General features: G+C 40.7%; 1 protein-coding gene across 4 annotated transcripts in view; it reads right to left on the minus strand.

Moving 5' to 3' along the window:
* The window catches only part of VIT (vitrin), a 118,248-nt gene that overhangs the window by 56,286 nt on the left and 37,711 nt on the right, over positions 1–24,251 (minus strand). For 3 of the 4 annotated variants that reach the window (XM_019020605.4, XM_055377712.2, XM_055377714.2), the window contains exons 4-5: positions 15,325–15,481; positions 3,513–3,646 (exon numbers count right to left, since the gene is read on the minus strand). In XM_019020605.4, the coding sequence (XP_018876150.4) occupies positions 3,513–3,646; positions 15,325–15,481 (291 nt within the window). Of the gene's footprint in view, positions 1–3,512; positions 3,647–3,772; positions 4,452–15,324; positions 15,482–24,251 lie in introns of those variants that run through there. The other variant, XM_055377713.2, reaches the window with a different exon arrangement.

Here is a 24,251-nt window from a genome sequence, read left to right on the forward strand (position 1 = left end):
GGATTCATTTGAATTTCATAGCAGTAGTAAAACCTAAAAGTAGGTAAATATAGGTCAACCTTGAAAAAAACCATGTGTTGCTCACCCAGGGGGAGACACGGTAGCTGGCAGGCAAGGAGGAGGAATGGTAACGTCTATTAGGGAAAAAAATAAGCATTAAAAAATTGCCAGTCTTCTTCTGACCATAAAAGGACGCCTGAAATTCCACCATATGGTCTTTGTTCCACAAGTAAAGTGAGAATGCCACTGGAATACAGTAAGCCCCCTGAAGGCAAGTCATTTTTCTGACTTGGTAACGGTTGAATTTTCAGAGCTCAAAGCAATTTGTTCCTGGCATGAAGTAGTTGCTCAAGAAGTATTTATTCAGTGGGGGAATATCTTAAAGCTTAGATCTCTGTTAAAATTAAAATACCTTGGTAGGGGTACTACCTATTAGCCAATATTACATCCAGTAATGAAAGTATTTCTTCTCCCATCTGGAGGGAATACTTTTACAGGATGCGAAGATGGGAAGCAGTGTGGCACAGAGAACCTAGGTGGGTGGAGGAGGATCTAGGGCACTATCTTGCCAACCATCCCGCTGGCACAGGGATCGTAGGGTCATGAAGCAGAAAGAATAGCAGGGTCTAGGTAAGAACCTAGGATTAGGAGTAAGACAATCTAGGTTTCTGTTTCTATTTTACCTTTAATTAACTGCCCCAACCTTTGAGGCTCTTGTGTTTTCATTCACAAAACAGCAATAATGACACGGCCCTGCTTACTACACAAGATTGTAGACATCTAATGGAAAAAATGTTAAAATGTTTTGGAACTATGTATCTCCATAGAGATGCAAAAATTTATTCTGGTGTTACCTATAAATGCCACGTGTTTGGGCTTACTTGCATTACTTTACCTCATTAGAATCACCTGGGGAATAGGATTGGCATTTCCAAGTCCTCCACCAATGTCAAGGCCTGCTCCAAATGACAATGACTGAGGTTATTTTAGGCCCAGAGAGGGCCCCATGGCTGTGGGCCACACTTTATCTGCAGAAAGCGAGGAAGAGACATCTTCTCTCTCTATTTATTGATCTAAAACGTGATTTTTTTTTTTCTGTTTCTATTCAGAAGGAAAAGGAGCATGAGCTCAGTTCCCTGAAATGTGGATCAAAGAATAAAAGGGAAGTATTAGGGGGTCCCTCACTGACATTTCATATCCCTGGACTGTGTAAAGATCATGCGGGCCGTAAACGTACATCTCCTCTTTTGCTCCCCCTCTTAGCTCACCAAAGTGAATTAGTTAAGGAGCTCAGGGGCATATGAAAATTAGAAATAAAAACCTAGAGAAAGATCATGGTGGCACCTGAGCCTTCAGAAGAGGATTCGGACATCATGCAGTTAAACTTGCTGGCCATGAACCTCTGAATAATGGGAAGCATTCCTTGGCTGCCAGTCAGTTATCAATGCTTATGCTGCAGTGAGCTCCTAACTCATCCATTCGAGAGAGGCTTCCAAGCCATTGCAGAAGCACAAATGTTTATTATCATTGGCAAAAAGTATTTTCGGTTAACTGTCACTAGGTCGAATGAGGGGAGATGGAAGTCGAGATTTATAGGGAATAATATCAGCAGATTGATTTTCACTTAAAAAGCCCAAAACATCTCTACTGCCATAGAATTAATTTTTCTTTTAAACCTCTGTTGAGATTCTTGGATTGCAGACTGAGCACTTAAGGCTGAAATGCTCTTATTCAGCCAGGATCTACTTGGTGAACACCTATGTGGAGATTATATTTCTCTCTGTCTCAACATATTTGTATTCGAGACATTAGCATTTTTATATGGCTCCTGTTGTGAATTTTTTGTTCCAAGGCAAAAACCCCACAGTACTGCAGTTGATACCCTTCCACTATCTGACAAAGAAACCAGTCTAATTTGAACTGTGGGCGTGTAGAATTTGGCAGGCAAAAGGAAACATGGATTGCTCAAGTTGAGAAGAATAGTAAAAGGTCTGTTTGTTGTCCTGCTAACGACTCTAATCAGTGGAGGACGGTAGGGGCTTGAGGCATGGGGTGCCTAGCAGTGCTAGAAAACTACCCGGATTGGAAGACCTACTGTTTTATGAAACATTTCTCTCTTCCCTGTTCAGCTAGTTTTCTACAAGTGGCTCCTTCTCAGGACAGTCCCAAGGCACCTAATTTTGTTGGGAGGCCAGGAAGTTGGCTACAATCTAGTTTAAAATCCCATGGAACCGCCTTAGAGAAAATGGGAGATTCAGGTTTAGAGTAGGGTAAGTATAAGGTGAGTATAGAACACTGTTAGGCCGGGCGTGGTGGCTCATGCCTGTAATCCCAGCACTTTGGGAGGCTGAGGCGGGCAGATCACCTGAGGTCAGGAGTTCGAGACCAGCCTGACAAACACAGAGAAACCCCGTCTGCACTAAAAATACAAAAATTAGCCGGGCATGGTGGCACACGCCTGTAATCCCAGCTACTTGGGAGGCTGAGGCAGGAAAATCGCTTGAACCCAGGAGGCAGAGGTTGCGGTGAGACGAGATCGTGTCATTACGCTCCAACCCGGGCAACAAGATTGAAACTCCGTCTCAAAAAAAAAAAAACAAAAAAAACACTGTGTTGTCCTCAAGCACTACCATGAACATGTCAAAAGCTTGAAGGGCTCCCACTGGGCAATCTCAGAAAATATGAGCACCAAAAAGAAAAATAAAGATAATAGATGATAACATTATATTATATTTTTAAAAACAATCTATGAATCCATAGTCCACTTAAAAATAATAGGTGCAGAGGGGGAAAGCAACTCTTCTTTATATAAGAACACTAGCTAACAAATGTGGAAGGAATGACAGAATTAGAAAAAATTATAATTTTGCAATTACTAATGTAATACTTGTTACAGTGAGGATCAGCAATGGATGTTAAAATCACTGGGTGAAATTTGTTGGGGAACAAGCTACTCGAGCATGTTAAAGCATTACCCTACAGATGCTTATTAATTACGAGGTATCTTTGCCATGGAGAGATATGGTAAAATATCCAGTGAATCAAACTTAGCATCACCAACAATGGAACAGACTGCCATTATATGCCTCTTGATATGGCCATTGTGTATGACACAATGGATTTGCTGTGACAATACCTATCTATCCACTTAACAGAAATCTCAAGGAATAAGGTTCTAGACATGAGGCACATTTGGCATAACTAAAGGACTGGTTTAAAAACCCAAGCTATTAAATGTAATTAATGTAATTAAAAATCTGATTGGACTTACAGATAACTGCAGTGTAATTAAAACAAGCATGTGGAGCCTTTTAGTATTTTCAGATATGACTTTGTGGTGATTTATCATGTAATTCTAATTTATTGTATCATGATTCTAATTATCAGAAAAACGAATGCTTCAGATTTTTATGAAATGAGGTGGGCCATAAACAAAAACCAACAGCACAATGAAAAGAGCACATTTCATCTTGTGGTAGGTTTAGCAGCGTTTCTCCAGTGTGTGGTCATACCTAAGACGATAAAGGATTCTCTCCATCGTGGTAGGGATAACGATTGGACACCGTTGGAATAACTCCCTTTGTAACCAGACTGTCCAGCAACCTTCCGAACAAGTATTTTCCCTCCTGAATTATCAAGCACACCACTATGAAGAGAAAAAATAATTTTTCAGGAAAGAACAGAAATATTTTTTGACGTGATCAACAGACTAGAAAACCAGTCGCCATCTTTATTTAGACATAGGAAAGCAGCAAGGTTAAGCAAAGTTTACCTTGACATGAAGCCCAACCCAGAAGAATGGTGCCTCCACCAGCAGACCCAGCATCTGAGCTCCCAGGTTCAACATCCTTCTCTTTCTTCTTACAGGAGCTGATTGTTCTGTCAGGGATTTCTTTTTGCCACCATGCCTCAAATTTCTTTTCCTTGGTTTTCTCATTCCCACTAGCTCTTTTAAGTAAAGCCTCTTTCTTGACAGTTTCCAATTTGGTTTTGTGATGGCACAGAATGAATTTAGTTATTCCAAAGGGTGATATAAAATGATGAAAAGTAAACACTCCTTTTATTTTGGGTCAGGGAGGAAAGGTGTGCAGCTAAGTTAAACTCATTAAAAAAGCATCCCCCAAAGATGGAAAATTGTTTCTTTAAATTTCTGGGATTTTGCCAGGTTTTAGATCCTGATGGGACGGTGACTGACATATGAATGTCTTTCCTTTGATGTTAGGCAGGGTCTCCATCTGGTTGCTAGATTGCACTTTTACGTTGTCATTTCTTGCCCCAGAGCCGAACATGCATGGCTCCTTTGGGTATCCTTAATTTATGGCACCGGGAGATGTAGATTTCTCCCCATCAACACCCTTCCTTCCCTCCAGGAGTGAAAGTTGCCGTTTCCTGCCCTCCCACCTTCCTGATGAGTCAACAACGTGCAACCCTCAACCTCCCAGTGGCATAGAAGGAAAGAAAGTGCTAATACTACTCAACATGTAAAGCACTTAATTGCTTTAAAACTGTTCTCAACGTGTGTTGTCCCACTGGGTTCTCCCAGCAAACCTGAGTTGTGGAGCGGAAGGAATGCTATTATTGCCATTCATTCCATAGAAACAGGCTGTGTGAGGTTGCATGACTCACCTGGGATTTTCTAACTAGTACATTGCAAGAAGGATTTAAACCCAGGTTGAACTCACCTTAAGTCCTCAGTTTGTCCCTCTTGCTCCCATCTACCTCTCAAGAGTTCAAAAGCACAGGCACCTCCCGAAGCCAACTCCTCCTCACTCGCTCTCTTCTCTCCGGGCTCCCTGTGATTGAGTTCCCTCACATCTCCCGATGGCAGGCAGGCTGGTTTCAGCCATTCCCACTCCCACGGCTCTGACGATGCTGCTGTTTCACCCCAGAAGACCTGATTCCCTCTGCCTGACCAGGCCTGTGCTGCTGTCAGAGGGCAGTGAGTTCCCAATTTCTCCTTCCCCACAGAGATTCTGACATGACTTTGCTACCTCCTTCCCTCCTTAGAATCTTGTTCTCACAACTTAAACTCTGATTTTGTTCCGTCTTGTACTACTTCCTAAAAATTTCTGGAGTTTATTTTGTCTCTCAACAAAATGGAAATATTTCTTATGGAAAGGATAGCATTTTATGTTTCCACATGAGAAGGTGCCGCGGACACCTGCTTTTGAGATCCAATTTTTTTTCTCTTCGACTTTTATTTTAAGTTCAGGGGTACATGTGCCAGATGTGCAGGTTTGTTATATAAGTAAACACGTGCCATGGTGTTTTTGCTGCACAGATCATCCCATCACCTGGGTATTCGGCCCAGCATCCATTAGTTATTCTTCCTGATGTTCTCCCTCCCCCACCCCCAACTCTGACAGGCCCCAGTGTGTGTTGCTCCCCAACTCATGTGCCCGTGTGTTCTCATCAGCAGCTCCCACGTATAAGTTAGAACATGCGGTGTTTGGTTTTCTGTTCTTGTGTTAGTTTGCTGAGGATAATGGTTTCCAGTTTAATCCATGTTCCTGCCAAGGACATGATCTCATTCCTTTTATGGCTGCATAGTATTCCATGGTGTATATGTACCATATTTTCTTTATCCAGTCTATCATCGATGGGCATTTAGGTTGATTCCATGTTTTTGCTATTGTGAATAGTGCTGCAATGAACATATGTATGCATGTATCTTTATAATAGAATGATTTGTATTCCTTTGGGTATGTACCCAGTAATGGGATTGCTGGGTCAAATGGTATTTCTGCTTCTATGTCTTTGAAGGATTGCCACACTGTTTTCCACAATGGTTGAACTAACTCACACTCTGTGAGAGCCAATTGTTATGCTTTCAGGATTGGGTGAGCTGGCAAAGAAGCAGGATGCACAGGAGGCTTGACCAATGTAGGAGACACTGGAGGAGGAGGGAGAGAGTCTGAAAAAAGCTGTGGTTCCACTTAGGAGGCAGGTGGGGGCTCAGAGCCATGGTAATTTGGAGAATTTATGTAAATACCACCTCATCATTTGTATCACTCAGATGTAGGCACTTCATAGATATTCTCCGGAAAAGCAAACCCAGTTCCACTTCCTTGCATTCCTCAGGTGCCCTGCATGGTGCTGAGCATGGCCTTGATGTTCACCTCCTCCCTGATTCCAGTGCCAGGGGACTGGGATAACTGAGGGTCAGTCCCTTGGCTCAGAGAGAAGGGATAGTTCACCGCTAGGGCCAGGTGTCGAATGGCTGCTGTTCTGAGGGTGGGCACTGGTCAGAGATCAGTGTGAAGAGTGTCCTGCATGGAGCTGGTCTTTTCATTGCACCTTCTCAGAGAAATCTCTCCTCTCCCCTGCACTTGGCCATGCTTTAAACATAGGAGTTACTTTAGGATAAGCCTGAGCCAAAATATGATGCCTCAAATATGTTCATTATCCCTTTGGTTTGAAGAAATTAAGGGAATTTCTTGTACTAAGACCTCTGATCATGATATAGAATATGAACATTAAACCCTTTAGTGCAAATTAATCTGAGTTTCTAAACCAAAGTATACTGTCTCCAGTCTCCCACTTCTGACTGTTGGGACTCTGGCAGGACAATGGTTATAGATCCCCAATATACTTTCTGCTCATGTTCTCTACATCTTAAATCCTGCCTTCTGAAAACAGATTTGCACTGTTTGTGAAAAACAAAATGGATAGCTTCCAAAATTCCTATCTGTTTCCCCTTAAGACTTTTATTTATCTTCCCTTCGAATAGTGGTACCTCTTTCCAAATAGATTTTCCACTTTATCAGTCACTAGTCTGGGAGGTCACGGTGGCACTCTATTGCTCAAGCAGCAAATCTTGTTTTTTGCAAAACAAGCGAATCAAGCTCTTCTCTTCTGCCCCTCTCCCCTCATTTATATTTTTCCCATCAAGTTCCTACACTCTAACCCAAAAGCTGGAATTATAGAGCCTTGGTCCTGTCAATGCCCTTCTTATTTTCTCCACAGGGCTCATCCTCCCACCATAAAGCATTTCCCAACTTTCACTACTGTAAAGTCTACACCTTGCTTGAGTCCTCACTTTGTACGCTAAGCAGTGCTGGGACTCCCCAGTTCTTATGTCAATATATCACCTGGGCTCCGGGCTGGAAGTAAGGGGGCATGAGTTTTAATCCTCAATGTGGATCTAACTGGGAATTTATTTATTTATTTTGAGATAGGGTCTCACTCTGCTACCCAGGCTGGAGTGCAGTGGCGAGATCTCAGCTCACTGCAACCTCTGCCTTCCAGGTTTTAGCGATTCTTGTGCCTCAGCCTCCTGAGTAGCTGGGATTATAGGCACCCACCACCACACCCAGCTGATTTTCATATTTTTAGTAGAGATGGGGTTTCACCACGTTGGCCAGGCTGGTCTTGAACTCCTGACCTCAGGTGATCTGCCCGCCTTGGCCTCCCAAAGTGTTGGGATTACAAGTGTGAGCCACCACACCCAGCCAAATTTTTTTGTATTTAGTAGAGATGGGGTTTTGCCATGTTGGCCTGGCTGGTCTTGAACTTCTGACCTCGGGTGATCTTCCCGCCTTGGCCTCCCAAAGTGCTGGGATTACGGGCATGAGCCACCACGCCTATCCCTAACTAGGAATTTAATTAGCTTTTTGATACCTCGGTTTCTTATATAACAAATGAGGATGCTAACAATAACCTCATGAGGGTGACGAGATGCTGCTAGAAGGAGAGAATCACAGTGCGAAAGATTACATGTTATTTTTTTTTTCTTCTTTTTTTTTTGAGACAGAGTCTTGTTCTGTCACCCAGGCTGGAGTAAAATAGTATGATCTTGGCTCACTGCAACCTCCGCCTCCCAGGTTCAAGCAATTCTTCTGCCTCAGCCTCCCGAGTAGCTGGGATTACACCATGCCCAGCTAATTTTTATATTTTTAGTAGAGACGGGGTTTCACCATGTTGGCCAGGCTGGTCTCGAATTCCTGACCTCGTGATCCGCCCATCTTGGCCTCCCAAAGTGCTGGGATTACAGGCGTGAGCCACTGCACCTAGTGATTACGTGTTATTTTAATGTCATCTTTGGCGAGGTCAAATTTCCTCTTGTGGCTCTATACTGCCTCAGAAGTGTGAAAGTGCAAGAGAGACCCAGCAAGTGCCAGAGGAAGCAAGAACGAATCATCTAGGATCAAAATTGAAAAAAATACAAGCAACCTTAAGACAGGCTCACCCTTTGCAGCAGATGTCACTTTCTACACAGACACTGGAGTGTGTACAAAGACACAGACTGGAGAGGGCTGATGGTGCTGTGGGCTGGAAGTATGTGTGGGAGGCATGTATGGGTGTGCAAACATGTGTGTAGATTTGTATAACTTTTCCCTTTTAGTATGAAATTGATTTCAGGGTGAAAGCAAAATATTTTTATTTCATAGTCTGAAGTTATGAAATGGCATTCAGTGATTTTTATTCCATAGTCTGGAGTTATGGAACAGCTTTTCGTGTCATTTTTCTTTAATGTTTTACTACTTATCCTTAATAGAGCTTTTGTAATCCCATTCCCTTTGAAAAACCAGTTCACTCCTTGTCCCTCTGCAGTAATGGGGAAAAGATTACTATAGCCAATGAAATCTACTAGTAATTCTTAAACTTTATTTTATGCATAGTTTTTGTCTTACTGCTCCCTCAAATTTCAGACAGTCTACTAACTAGACACCTTGAAATAGAATGAATTTTATATATTTTCTCTCCCTTGCAGAGGTACAACTGAACAATCAACCCACTTACGTGCAAAAAAGGAAAAGGAAAAAGATGCCAGAAATCTGAATAATTCAGAAACTTTATCCAGCATCCAGTAGCCAAGTATCGACTCCCGAGTCACATCTCAAAGCTGTCCTGGGCAGCAGTTAGGAGTACAGTTGCTGCAGTCAGCTGGACTTGGGTTTGAGTCCCCACTATGATACTTTTTAATAGTATGGCTTTAGAAAAGTGATTCAACCTACCTTCATCTTTAAGATGTGCATAAGAGTAGTAGAAACTGCACAGAGGAATTATTGTCAGGATTAAATAAGATAAAGAAGGTAAAGTGCTTGGCACATACAGGCTAGTCTTAATTCCAAAGATATTAAGTAAGTATACATTTATCTATGTTTTGACTATAAACTTAAGCAAGAGTGGTATGAGGATTCTGTTACGGTATCTGCATTTAGGTAGTGACTTAATCCAAAGCATGCCATGCCTCCTGTCTTCCTTTCTGCATCCCAGACCAACAGCTGACCAAGTGGTATTACCTGTCACCCTTCTCCACTTTCCCCATCCCCATTTTTCTGCAACCCATCACCATAGCTGTGATATTTCTTCCTCCAAACTTTTGGGCCTTCCTTGGTAACATCTCCATAATTTCCTTGCTCAGCACATACAGGTAGAAAAGATGAGTTTATATCATCAAGAACTTTGGAGTCCTTTTCATGAACATGAAAGAGTAAAATTCTCTTCCTCTCCCCATCAAAGTGTAAAGAGAAGTCAGTTGTCCTTTTTTATGGAGTGCTATGATGAAAGATGCAGGACCATTCATGACTTCCAAGTCATCCCTCCACAGTAAGGTCGACGGAGAAAACACAGGATGCTCAGTTAAGTTTGTACGTTTTTCAGGGAGGGCGTCAAGATGATTGACTACACAGCTGGGAAGTGCTTCTCTCACAGAAAAACCAAATATCAAGTAAACCATCACACTTTGAACAGATGTTTTGAGAGAAAACACTGAAAGTCAATACAGAGGCAATGCAGACACAGAGGTGAAAAAAGGAGGAAGCTAGCAACCTTGCACGAAGCTGCTGAGTGCCAGGACCAGCTCAGTCCTGAACAGGACCTGACGAAGATGTTAGTGAAGAAACTGTGGGGCAAAGAAGCTCAACGAGATTCAGAAGATAGTTGAAACCCAATCCAAGGAAGCCAATAAAATGATCCAAGACTTGAAAGACTACATAGCCATTTTAAGAAAGAACCAAACTGAACTTCTCGGATTGAAAAATTTACTACAGGAATTTCATAATACATTTGGAAGCATTAACGACAGAGTAGATCAAGCTGAGGAAAGAATCTCCAAGCTTGAAGACCAGTTCTTTGAATCAATGCAGTCAGATAAAAATAAAGAAAAAAGAATTTAAGAAATGAAGAAAACCTCTGAGAAATACAGACTTATGTAAAGTGACCAACCAAAGGAGGCTGTGACTCATTGGCCTTCCTGAGACAGAAGGAGAGAGTAAGCAACTTAGAAAAGATATTTGAGGATATATAGTTCATGAAAATTCCCCCAGTCTCACCGGAGAGGTCAACATACAAATTCAAGAAATTCAGCAAATATCTGTGAGTGAGATACTATGCAAGATGACCATCCTGAAGGTAGATAGTCATCTGATTCTCCAAGGTCAAAGTGAAAGAAAAAAGTCTTAAAGGTAATCAAAGGGTCAGACAACCTACAAAGGGAACCCCATCAGGCTAACAGTGGACTTCTCAGCAGAAAGTTTACAAGCCAGAAGAGATTGGGAGCCTATTCTCAGCATCCTTAAAGAAAAGAAATCCCAACAAAAATTTCATATTCTGCCAAACTAAGCTTCGTAAGCAAAGGAGAAATAAAACACTTTTCAGATAAGCAAATGCTAAGGGAATTCATTGCCACCAGATGAGCCTTACAAGAGAGCCTTAAGGGAGTTCTAAACATGGAAATGAAAGAACGATACCTGCTACCACAAAAACACACTTAAGTTCATAGCCCAGAGACCCTATAAAGCAACTACACAACCAAGTCTACAAAACAACCAGCTGACAACATTATGATCAGGTTGAAACCTCATATATCAATATTAACCTTGAATGTAAATGGTCTAAATGCTCCAATTAAAAGGCACAGTGTGGCAAGTTGGATTAAGAAACAAGACCCAGCCATCTACTGTCTTCAAGAGACCATCTCACATGTAATAACACCCATAGGCTCAAAGTAAAGGGATGAAGAAAGATCTACAGAGGTCACTATTCTTATATCAGATTTTAAACCAACAACAGTAAACAGACAAAGAAGGGTATTACATAATGATAAAGAGTTTAATTCAACAAGAAAACTATCCTAAATATATACAGACCCAATATTGGAGGACCCAGATTCATAAAACAAGTACTTCTAGTCCCATGGAAAGGCTTAGACAGCCACACGATAATAGTAGGGGACTTCAACACTCCACTGACAGTGTTGGATCCTTGAGACAGAAAACTGACAAAGAAATTCTGGACTTCAACTCAACATTTGATCAGTTGGCTCTAATAGACATCTACAGAATACTCCACCAAACAACCACAGATATACGTTCTTCTCATCTGCACATAGAGCATACTCTATGATTGACCACATGTTTAGCTATAAAGCAAGTCTTAATAAATTAAAAAAATTTGAAATCACACCAATCATACTCTTGGAACACAGTGCAATAAAAATAAAAATCAATACCAAGAAGATCTCTCAAAGCCACACAATTATATGGAAATTAAACAACCTACTCCTGAATGACTTTTGGGTAAACAATGAAATTAAAGCAGAAATAAAAAACTATTGAAATTAATGAAAATAGAGACACAACATACCAAAATCTCTGGGTTGCAGTGAAAGTGTTTTGAGTGGAAATTTTATAGTACAAAATGCCTATATCAAGAAGTTCTAAATATCTCATATTAACAATCTAATATCACACCTTAGAGGAAATATAAAAATAAGAACACACTAACATAAAAGCCAGTGGGAGAAAAGAAATAACTAAAATTAGAGCAGAACTGAGTGAAATTGAATTGTGAAAATCCATATAAAACATCAATGAAACCAAAAGTTTGTTTTTTGAAAGGATAAAAAAGATTGATAGACCACTAGCTAGATTAACAAAGGAAAAAAGAAAGAAGACCCAAAAATGCACAATCTGAAATGACAAAGATGACATTACAACCAATCCCACAGAAATACAAAAGTTCTTCAGAAACTATTTTGAAGACTTCTGTGCACACAAACTAGAAAATCTACAGGAAATGCATAAAGTCCTGTAAACACACAACCTCCCAAGATTGAACTAGAAAGAAAATCCTAAACAGACCGCTAACAAGTTCTGAAATTGAATTAATAATAAAAAACCTACTAACCAAAAAAAAGCCCTGGACCAGATAGATTCACAGCCAAATTCTACCAGAAGTACCAAGAGCTGGTACCAATACTACTGAAACTATTCCAAAATATCAAGGAGGAAGGAATCCTCCCTAACTCATTTTAAGAAGCCAACATCATCCTGATGCCAAAACCTAGTTGAGACATGTGAAAAAAATAAAACTACAGACCAATATCTCTGATGAACATAGATGCAAAAATCCTCAACAGAGTGCTAGCAAACCAAATCCAGCAGCACATCAAAAAGCTAATTCACTGCAATCAAGTAGGCTTTATTCCTGGGATGCAAGGTTGGTTCAACTTATGCAAATCAATAAAAATGATTTACCATATAAACAGAATTAAAAACAAAAACCATATGATCATCTCAATAGACACAGAAAAAGCTTTTGATAAGATCCAATATCCTTTCATGATAAAAACTGTCAACTGACTAGATATTATAGGAACATAACCTCAAAATAATAAGAGCTATCTATGACAAATCCACAGCCAACATCATACTGAATGGGCAAAAGCTGGAAGCATTCCCTTTGAGAACTGGAACAAGACAAGGATGTTCACTCTCACCACTCCTATTTCACATAGTACTAGAAGTCCTAGCCAAAGCAACCAGGCAAGAGAAATACATAAAAGGAATTTAAATAGGAAAAGAAGAAGTCAAACTCTCTCTCTTCACTGACGATATGACTCTATACCTAGAAAACCCTAAAGACTCCACCAAAAGGCTCCTTGAGCTGATAAATGATTTCAGTAAAGTTTCCGAATACAAAACCGATATATAAAAATCAGTAGCATTTCTGTATATAATGTTCAAGCTGAGAGCCAAATCAGAACACAATCCCATTTACGGTAGCCACAAGAAGAAGAAAATGCTTAGGAATACATCTAACTGAGGAGGTGAAAGATCTCCACAAGGAGAATTGTAAAACACTCCCGGAAGAAGTCAGAGATGACATGAACAAATGGAAAAATGTTCCATGCTCATGGAGTGGAAGAATCAATATTGTTAAAATGACCATACTGCCCAAAGCAATGTACAGATTCAACATTATTTTTATCAAACTGCCAATGAAATTTTTCACAGAATTAGAAAAAACTATTCTAAAATTCATATGGAACAATAAAAGAGCCTGAAGAGCCAAAAAAATTCTAAGCAAAAAGAAAAAAGCTGGAGGTATCACATTATCAGACTTAATACTACAAGGCTATAGCAATCAAAACAACATGGTGTCAGTACAAAAACCAGACATGTAGACAATGGAAAAGAATAGAAAACTCAGGAATAAAGCCACACACCTGCAACTATCTGATTGTCCACAAAGTTGACACAAATAAGCAATAGGGAAAGGATTCCCTGTTCAATAAATAGTGCTGGGGATAACTGGCTATCCATATGCAAAAGAACGAAACTGGATCCCTCCCTATCGACATATACAAAAATTAACTCAAGATGGATTAAAGATTTACATGTAAGACTTCAAACTATAAAAATCCTAGAAGAAAACCTAGGAAATACCCTTCTTGACATTGGTCTTGGCAAAGAATTTATGTCTAAGTCCTCAAAAGCAATTGCAACAAAAACAAAAATTGATGAGCAGGATCTAATTAAACTAAAGAGCTCTGCACAGCAAAAGAACCTATCAGTGGAGTAAATAGAAAGCCTATAGAAAGAGAGAAAATATTTGCAAACTATGCATCCAACAAAGGTCTAATATCCAGAATCTATAAGGGACTTAATCAAACAATCAAAAAACAACCACATTAAAAAGTGGGCAAAGGACACAAACAGACATTTCTCAAAAGAAAACATACAAGCAGCCAACAAACATATGAAAAAATACTCATCATCACTAATCATCAGAGAAATGCAAGTCAAAACCACAATGAGATACCATCTTACACCAGTCAGAATGGCTTTTGTTAAAAAGCCAAAAAATAATAGATGTTGGTGGGCTGCAGAGAAAAGGGAATGCTTATACATTGTTGGTGGGAATGTAAATTAGTTCAGCCAATGTGGAGAGCAGTTTGGAGATTTCTCAAAGAACTAATGAACAACCATTTGACCAGCAATCCCATTGCTGACTATATATACCCATTGCTGGGTATATACCAAAAGGAAAATAAATCCTTCCACCAAAAAGACACATGCACCAGTATGTTTGTTGCAGCACTATTCACAATAGCAAAGACAATGGAACCAACTAAGGTGTCTATCAGTGATGGATTAGATAAAGAAAATGTGGTACATATACACCATGGAATACTATGCAGCCATAAAAAAGAACAAATTTTGTCCTTTGCAGCAACATGCATGCAGCTGGAGGCCATTATCCTAAGTGAACTAATGCAGAGACAGAACACCAAATATTGCATGTTCTCACTTATAAGTGGGAGCTAAGTATGGAGTACTCATGGATGCAAAGATGGGAACAACAGATACTGGAGAATACAAGAAGGGGGAAGGAGGGAGGTGAAGCCTGAAAAGCTACCTATTTAATACTATGCTCACTTCCTGGGTGATGGGTTCATTTGTACTCCAAACCCCAGCATCATGTAATATGCCTTTGTAACAAACCTGCACGTGTATTCCTGGAATCTAAAATAAGAGTTGAAAAAAAAATAAAAAAAGAGCAATGTGTCAGTGACCTGTGGGATAATTTGAAGTAGTGTAACATAAAGTTTCAGAAGGAGAGGCTGCGGCCAGGGCAAACAAGAATATTTGGAGATAATTGCTTAAAATCCCCAAATTTGCTGAACTATTTAAGCTCTATGACTCTCAATCGGGATAACAAAGAAAACTCCACAAGAGCACATTATAACCACATCTTTGAGAACAAATGATAAGGAGAAAATCTTAAAAGTAACCAAAGGAAAATGACACATTATGTATAGAGGAACAAAGATAAGAAATGAATACAGACTTGTCATCTGAAACTATGCAAGGAGACAATGAAGCATAATAAAGTGCTGAATGAAAGAAGAAAAAAACAACTGTTGGCTAGATTTCTATATCCAGTAAAAGCACTTTTTAAATGAAGATTAAATAAAGATTTTAAGCTAAAAAATATTTGTATATTTTTGCTTGCTAAATATGGCAACCTTGCATGGGGGCTCCCTGCCAACACCCTGATTTCTAGTTAGTTATTAAGTAGCTCAGAACCACTCACCTGTGTACGGCAGCGCCACACACACTGGAGTAGGATGCATACACGTCAGTGCCATAAACATGGTATTTGGGGTCTTGGCATCCTGCTGGACATTTCACAATGAACTCAGGATTGATGATCTTTCCGGCTTTGACATCGCAGTTGATCTGAGGCACAGCTGGGAATACAAAATGAGGTCAAAATTACACCTTGTGCTATTAGTTTATCTGTGGGGTGACTCTGTTAGGTCTCAACTATTGACTTAATCTCTAAAAGCCAGAGCCTGGGCTGACTCTACATCCCCTCTCTATAATGAAAGCAAAGATGTAATTAAGACATTTCCCAGACCAAAAGAACCACAATGACCGTTCATTGCCTTTAACCTGCTGAGAACAAAAGCAAAAGGCTGATTCCTGTGCTTATTGAAATAATCAATTAACAAAGCAGAGATCTCTGAGAAAAGACCACCCACCTCCAGTGGCCAGAAATGTTATCTTGAGTCAATGGCAGGAGAGTACTGGTCTTTCAGATGCTCTATAGCTAACCCAGCCTTACAAAAGGAAGGAAAAGTATTCCAGGAAGGGCATACGGTGGGAGCATTGGAGTTAGGAATGACCTGGACAAGGTTGGCTTGCTGGGTAGGGACTCCATTATGGGGCCTGGTGGGAGGATGGTAGATTGGTAGGGATGGACCAAATTAAGAAGGCTTACATGCTTGTGTTCTATGTAGGATGTAGGAGGCAATGAAAGACTTCTGGACAGGGAAGACAGGTCAAAAACATGATATTTTGTCTTGGTCCTAGAGGATCGTCTAGGCTTAGATCTGAAGTCATAATGGGAGAGATCTTTTCTTATCTGCCTGAACACTTGATGGAAAGCTGGGAACTCTCTGGCTAAGCATCCAGGGGAAGCTCATTCATTCTTTCCTCCCTCTGTTTTGGCTTTGCTATTGCTACTGCCAGCCTCACATCATCCAGTAGGCAAGTTTGCTGAAGCTGAAAGGTTGCCTGGGGATGAGGTGGAGTAGGTGCTCTATTGACTGTATCCCAGAAGGGGTAGAACTGCAATTTCCCTGCAAATATTTTTCCTCAATAACTCCAGAAGGAAAAGGTCCAAGGTCCCCTAGAGGACACTTTACTGGTGCCTTTTGATCTGGGAATATATTCAGTTCTGGCCCCCATTCTTCAGAGGGAACTTTAAAACATGAGCACAGTCCAAAGAGGCAGCAGGCTTGGGAATGGTCTGGAAATTACCAAATGAAAGGGATGGTTTGTAGAAATGGGTCATTTGGGCATGAGGAAGCAAGAATTGGAGGCAATGATAGTTATCTTCACAAGTAGGATTGTTGTGTGCTGTGATGCCAGAGGGTGAGCTAGAACTTAAAGAACAGACTTTCTATAGAGGCAAATTTTGCCAAGAAGAACTTTCTAGGAACTGAAATTGTCCGTGAAGGACTGAGCTGCCCCAGGAAGCAGTGAGTGGGGTGTTGGTAGAAGTATGCAAGTGGAGACTGAACAGTTACAGAGAGGATTTCTACATTGGGTGAGAAGTAGAATAAAACCTCTCCCAATGCTAAGAGTCTGTAATTCACAGACTCTTGGATCCAGGAGCTCTGCCAGGCCACCCACCCTCTAACTGAGTTCCTGAGATGGTCTCAGAGTTGCTAATGGCTTCCAGCTGTATCCAAAAAGCATATTCTTTTTTAACCCTTGTGTACCTGAATGAGGAGAATTGCATTTCATTCAGGCTGGAGAGAGAACTGAAGTTTTCTGCTCTTTTCTTAAACACCCATCCCAGACAATCTTTGCTACTCAGGGCTGGGCCAACAGGGAACTTCTCCTGGGAACCGAGGGGTTGAGTTTGATCACAGGCTTAAGCAATTAGTGGTTTACATTAAGAAGTAGAGCGCTGTGCTTCAAACAGTTTTGTGGTTTCATTCTCCCCATCAAAGGTTGCCTCCTCACTGGCTATTTTCTTTTTACCTTTCATTCTTTTAAACTCTGACACTCAAGGCTGCATTTACTATTATGAGTCTCAGAGTATTTTTTAAAGGCATATTTTGGGATGAAGACGCCAGTGTGGTCTCTCTTCAAATTAGTGAATTGTTTGATTCCTGGATGTAACTGTGTGTTCAACTCTCTTCTTTTCCCCAGATCACTTCCTCACTCCCAAATGCATCTCCCCCCTTAGAGGTAAAGAAAATGAAAGATTTCTTCTTTTTTCTTAATTTTGTGAAATAGGAAGTGACAAGCTGTGTGCATTAAGATTAAATTTTGATGTGACTCTGGCACTGTGAGATTTTGAATGTCCTGTCAGACCAACTAAATATTTTGGGGTTGCGTAAACGAGTCTCTATCTGGAAGCTTATTTCATGAGTATTAGACAATGATCAAACCTGTTGAAAGACTTCTGGGTGCACATATTACATGCAGTAGGATTTTCCATGAAATAATTGGTTTAAAAGACAAGGGAAAATGTCACATTTTACTTCCTGCTAATCAATTTTCCCTCCTTTCTTTAAGGGGGCATTTGTTTTTTGTTTGCTTGTTTATTTTGTCTTTTTTTTTCCCCCCTTACAAATGTCAGGGAAGTAACTTAAATAAGATCTGCTTTATGTGCACCTAACCAGATTAGCAAAATTCATGGATTCACTCATTAATTTGTCCCACGGGAGAAAAAAATGAAATCAGGCACATGTGTTCATGCACTTTGAAAAAACAGGGAGCCACGGCAAAGTGTGGCTAAAGGTAAAAAATTTGTTAAATTTGTACAGAAAATTAAGCTGGAGAGAGTGAACTAGTTAAATTTTGCAGAGTGATTGCCAAAATTATTAAAAAGTGTAATGTCTATATTCAGCCAGGAAAAAGCAGGCATTTGCATCTTTCTGGCAGCTCTTCTTTAAGTATATGGAAACTATGGTTTGTTTCTCTACAATATTTTCCCAGTTATTTGTGAGGTAGTCTGTTTTCTTGTAACAGTCAAAGAATCTCCACCGCTCTACTTAAGGCCCAGATGAAACGAATGTTGGCCTTTCCTCTGAAGGTCTTTGAACTATTCAGTGCTTGCAGCTTAGGTTTTCCTTTCTTCCTCTTTCTTTGGTTGTTAAGGTTTATTCATATCTCCCTTCCCCCTTCTCTGAGTTTGATCCTAAAAGTGCAGAAAATCAGATTTCCTTAAGAAGATAAGCTAAAATTAAGGCAGCTCAAGAAGTATCAGTTTTAGGTCTAAAGGGAGCAGGAAGACATTTGGCAAATGCCAGAACAGTCAGAGGGGAATGCTGTGTCCCCACAGCTAACCTCAGGTGAAAAATTATTTGTAAGTTCTAAAAAGAACTTATTCTGGAACATTTGAAGAAAGCAAGACAAAAGCCTCTTCTATTCCTTCCTGACTGGACAGTTGCTAGCGTCCGTGAGGGAAAGTCCACACCAAAGTCACAGAGAGCCGTGGGGAACCCAGACCTCTTCAGTGGTACCTTTGCACAGAAACCTGTTGCTTGGCCACCTGCTCTGCTTCTCCCTTTGTGACCCCACCCACCCACTGTTTCATATGATTCCTTAGGATAATCTTGCCTTCTCATAGACACTCTCACTTTCGTATCAGAAATCACATTAGAGCATCTCAGTATCTGCCAAGGGTTCCTTCCCAAAGGCCCTTGGAACTAGCCACAGGGAAAAGAGAACCACTTGCAAACCAGATCGAATTGTAGGATTACCTTTAGGTCACTGAGGTTCATGTGTCTGCTGTAGTGATCTCACAAGGGTTCCTGGGCAAAAGGTCTCATCTCAGAACAGAAAACTGGTACTATTTGAGTCACTTTTTAGTACAAAATTGGAATCTGAGAGGAAGAACTGCAAATATTTCTTCTGTTGGTTGGGTCTCCTGCCTAGGCTAATAACAGTGATTATTAGATGATGTCACATACAACAAGCCGATTATGTAGTAGGCCAAATAAAACGGTAGATTCCTTATTTTGCCACTCATCTTGTCAGTAATCCCAGGCAAGCCACATTGCTTCTGGAGAACAAGTTTCCTTATCAACAAGCAATCATCGTAAGCTTGCCTCATGCCTGTTAATAAGGAAGAATTATTATTTTTATTTTTTTAATGAAGAAGAAGAATTATAACATAAAAAATCACTTATGTATGAATACTTATAATATTAAACTTAATTTTGTTGCACTGTGATATTCAACTAGAGTAAAATCCTGTTTTTAAGAGAATTATGCAAAAAGTCCTCAGTTTAATGAAATAAAAATATCATTAATTTGAAGATGAATGCATTGTTCTCCTTGATCCTGACATCTAGGTCACTTTAATTCTTCCTTTGAAGCATCTTCTTTTGCAAAGCATTCTTATCCATTTTTCTTAAACAGTCTTTGATCACATTGAATCTTTGCTCAAAAACCACCACTAGGTTTTTGCTGCCATTAGGAAAAATTCCAAAATCCTTAAGGCCTTTCTATAGTTTCTTCCATGGAACGTCTGGGCTTGCCAATACTTGCCAATGAAGTCTTTACTTTCTAAATGCATGTTGTCTTGCATACTTAGCTTGAATCATTTCTCACCTCTGAAACCCTTTTTCCTTTCATCTGTTTGAATGTTACTCTCTTTTAGGTCCCGGTTCCAGTTAACATCTTCATTCATCTACTAGAATATAAAATTCATGAGGGCAGGGACTTTTATCTGTTTTGTTCACTGCTGTTCAAGAGAATGTCTGCTGAATGAATAAATGAATGGATGGAGTGATTGGATGACAGAGGGTAACTGGCCTGTGGCAACACAATTTTGGGGCAGCTGCAGAAGTTTGTGTCTCTAAAAATACATATTTTAGTTTACAAAGGACCCTAATATAGGTTCTTTCATTTGGTCCTTACAAAACCCTAAAAGGCATTAGTCTTCATTTTTCAGAGATGTAAGTTAATTTGTTCAATTAACAATTGAACAATTGTTCAGATATCAAGTGGCAGAACTAAGACCTGAACTCAGGCCTATAAACCCAAAGCTTTGCCAGCTCCACCTGGTTGCCACTTCCATGACTGAAGGGAAGAAGTTAAACTGCAGCTTCTCTAGTCTAATCTTACAGGCTTTTCTGAACTTGAAGATTGCTGACAACCACTAGTGGGTGAATGCAGTATATATCTTACAAATAGGTTGTGTGTATGCGTGTGTGTATGTGTTTATGTGAATACGTGCATGCATCTGTGCATTTACCCCAAATACCTGCAAAGTAACTCTTCTAGCGTAATTTTCCATTGTATTGTTTTCCCGTTATTTCTGAGAACTGCCAGGGTAGAGTCTACTCAACTGAAAATCTGTAACACAGACAGTCTCTGCCTTCTTTCTCACCCATATCAGAAGAAGGGCTAGAAAGTTAATCCTCTTCCTTTTTCATGGTCTGAGAAAGGGCCCACATACCAATCTGTGTGGAGAACCCACTGGTGTTGGCGCCAGGTGTCTAAGAAGCAAGAAACACTGGGGATTACTTACAAGTTGCTACACATAAACCTACCCAAGAAGCTGTGTGCATGCTATACCAAATCTTACAACCACGGAGTCATATTTCTCTTCGTCAGTGTCCAATGCATTAAGTAACCAAGTCCCAGAACAATGACCTCTTCATGCCCAAGGCAGTAGGTTCAGGAATCATCTACTCTTTCAAGGTTGATTGCAAAAATCTTTCCATGCCTTACAAGGTATTAAGATTAACTCATTGGAGAGAACTGTGTGAACTACATGTTGTACATTTCACCCCAAATTAAGTCTATTTCAACAGACTCCAAAGTAAATGGAAATATTTCAGAATGTAGCTCTACTGCCTGTGGAGAATATCGTGTTTATCTCACTGATTGTTGTCTTCGTCATGTAAATTTCCTGCTTAGAATACTCTCAGGAGTCCCCGCCCTCTAGTGAATGACAAAGAAAAAAAGCTTCTCAGATTGGCATTGCCTGGTGGGTCCTAATCCACCTTCCAGCTGCATTTCCGTGACTCCTCAGTGCTTAAACCCAACCGTGCCTTTCACTGCTTCCTGACCTCATCCTCCACTTGTTTCCCATGGTATGTGGGCTTAGTGCACCTAGAAAGCCCTTTCCCAACCTCTGCCTGTAAAAATTCACTTATTTTTCACGTCTTATCATGAATGTTCTTTCATAAGACCAATAGGAGTCCTATTGTAGACTCCTTGTTTGTTATTCTCCTATAGAATTTACCACATTTTACTGTATTTTTTTTTTTTTTTTTGAGACGGAGTCTCGCTCTGTCCCCCAGGCTGGAGTGCAGTGGCGCACTCTCCGCTCACTGCAAGCTCCGCCTCCCGGGCTCACGCCATTCTCCTGCCTCAGGCTCCGGAGTAGCTGGGACTACAGGCGCCCGCCACCACGCCCGGAGAATTTTTTGTATTTTTAGTAGAGATGGGGTTTCACTGTGTTAGCCAGGATGGTCTCGATCTCCTGACCTCATGATCCGCCCGCCTTGGCCTCCCAAAGTGCTGGGATTACAGGCGTGAGCCACCGCGCCCGGCCAACATTTTACTTTATTTTATAGTGGCTTTTGTTGTTGTTCATTTGTCCATACATCAAACAATTACCTAATGAGCACTAATTGGATCTTCATGGTACTTTTGGTCTTGCTGGGAAGATAGACTGTATAAAAAAAGCTCTTAGAGTAATACGTGGTAAATACAGACAGTCCCTGATTTACAATGGTTTGACTTCAGATTTTTCAACTTTATGAAAGGTTTTTCAGGGTATTAAATGCATTTGTGACTTACTATGGACTTATCAAAACACAACCCCATTGTAAGTCAAGGAGCATCAGTACTTGACGGAGAAAGAGCAGTGCATACAGGAGGCATCTAACCTACTTCTGAGTGTGTGTTGCGAATAGGGATTGGGTCCAGCAAGGCTTTCCTTTACATACTTTTTTTTCATCTTATACAAGATTGATGCTTACTGAGGACACAGACTTTGCAGGATGGGCAGCCAGTAACACGTTGCATGGAATCATCAATGGCTCCCATCTGCATAATGTGATCTCACCTGACACCACTTTGGACTAAGGCCATTGCTTCTGGGGCTCTTCTGCAGCTTCATTATGTGTGAAAAGCCATTGATGAGATTTTACAAGTTAAAAGCTTTTCTCCCTCTAGCACAGACACTTTGCCAGGCAGGAATTGTTCTAGAGTCTGGTGAACATAATTTATGTGAAAATATATGATGTGTTTATTACAGTATGGACTGAAAGTCTCATAAGTTAAAGAGTAGGCCTTTTTTGAATGAGTAACCTACACATAAATGAAATTAATCCTTAAAATGTATAAAGTATTATGACTGCCTTAGGAAAAGTGTCTTATGAATACACCTAAGCCCTTCAATCTTTATTTGTAGCCTTAAACAATCAAGAAAAATGCAGCCACACTTTGGTAATCTGTTAGAAACTGCTTGAGTAGGTTTATGCTGACTAAACCTACCACTAAGGTGCCTCTGGCTAAGGTTAGATCTATGGCTCTAAGACTTATCAGGAAAATGAGAGCCTTGAAAATGTCACCTCTAAAAATAAAGTGATAAAACTCTCATTACTGCAGTAAGGTAAACTTTACCTTGGATTAAACAGTCCGTTAATTTATTAAGTCATTAACTTACGTTTCTTCCCATTGCATTTTTTCCCTCTTACTATTCTAAGAAGGTAGACAGGCTCATGTTTTCCCACCTCTGGTTCTCAAGGTTGCAGGAGAGAGGGCAGTGTGTCGCAAAGACAACACTCTCTCCAGGCTGTGAAAAGTAGACTCTCCAAATTCCCCTTGTTTCAGGGGATTGGGCTTGTTCAGCCCAAAGAGTGATGGAGACACAATGATCTTCTAAGACTGGGAAGGTGGGAGTGGCCAAATAGGTTCCAGTAAAGGAAATGTCCCTTGCCCTAGCAGCTGCTTTGAGGAGCACCCACCTCAGGGCAGCATCTGGTGTGATGCACCTTGGGGTGGAGATTTAGGTACAGGGCTTCCCCACCTCTGCCAACATCCCATCATCCAGGAAACAGTGGGGTTGCCCACCTTCTAGAGATAACATGGACTTGGACACTGAGTAGCTGAGGGGACCACCCCGAATCTTCTAGACTGCACAAGCCCGCTCTGCTGGAGCAGAGAGGGAGGAAGCCTTTGTAATTAAGGAATTTGAATTCCACTCCCTACCCCAGCAATTGGCAGTTTGGAGTCAGACTTAATTTGATTTAGAAAATAATGTGATAAGCCAAATATGGTGGGATAAAATTGTATCCAATACAACTGAGCACATAAAAGCAAAATATTAGCTTGGAATGAATGGGCCTATGGGTTTGTGGAGTAGAGCTGTGAGAATCCATCCAATTGCTTTTTTATATCTTTGTTTTTCTTCTTTGTAAGACCCCCATGCCAGATTATTTTCTTTTTTCTTTTTTTCTTTTCCTTTTTTTTTTTGAGACAGAGTCTCGCTCTGTTGCCCCGGCTGGAGAGCAGTGGTGCAGTCTTGGCTCACTGCAACCTCTGCCTCCCAGGTTCAAGCAATTCTGCCTCAGCCTCCCAAGTAGCTGGGATTACAGGCACCTGCCACCACGCCCAGCAAATTTTTATATTTTTAGTAGAGACGGGGTTTCATCATGTTGGCCAGGCTGGTCTCGAACTCCTGACCTCAGGCGATCCACCTGCCTCGGCCTCCCAAAGTGCTGGGATTATAGGCGTGCCCAGCCTGCCAGATTATTTTCAACATGCTCTTAAGTATTACCTTCTTGGTCCTAAGGGCCCCCCCACCAGTGGTGCTAAGTAACATCCATGGGGGGCACTGGAGCCCATGGACAGACCAAAGAAATGCAAAGAAGGAAAAAGGGGTGAGAAGACAAAGAAGTGAAAAAGAAGGGAAAGTAGAGAGGAGAGAAAGAGATAACTACCAAAATCACTGGGAACCCCATGAATAGGCACAAT

This window comes from Gorilla gorilla, chromosome 12 (assembly GCF_029281585.2).
Source record: "Gorilla gorilla gorilla isolate KB3781 chromosome 12, NHGRI_mGorGor1-v2.1_pri, whole genome shotgun sequence".
Taxonomy (NCBI): Eukaryota; Metazoa; Chordata; class Mammalia; order Primates; family Hominidae; genus Gorilla; species Gorilla gorilla.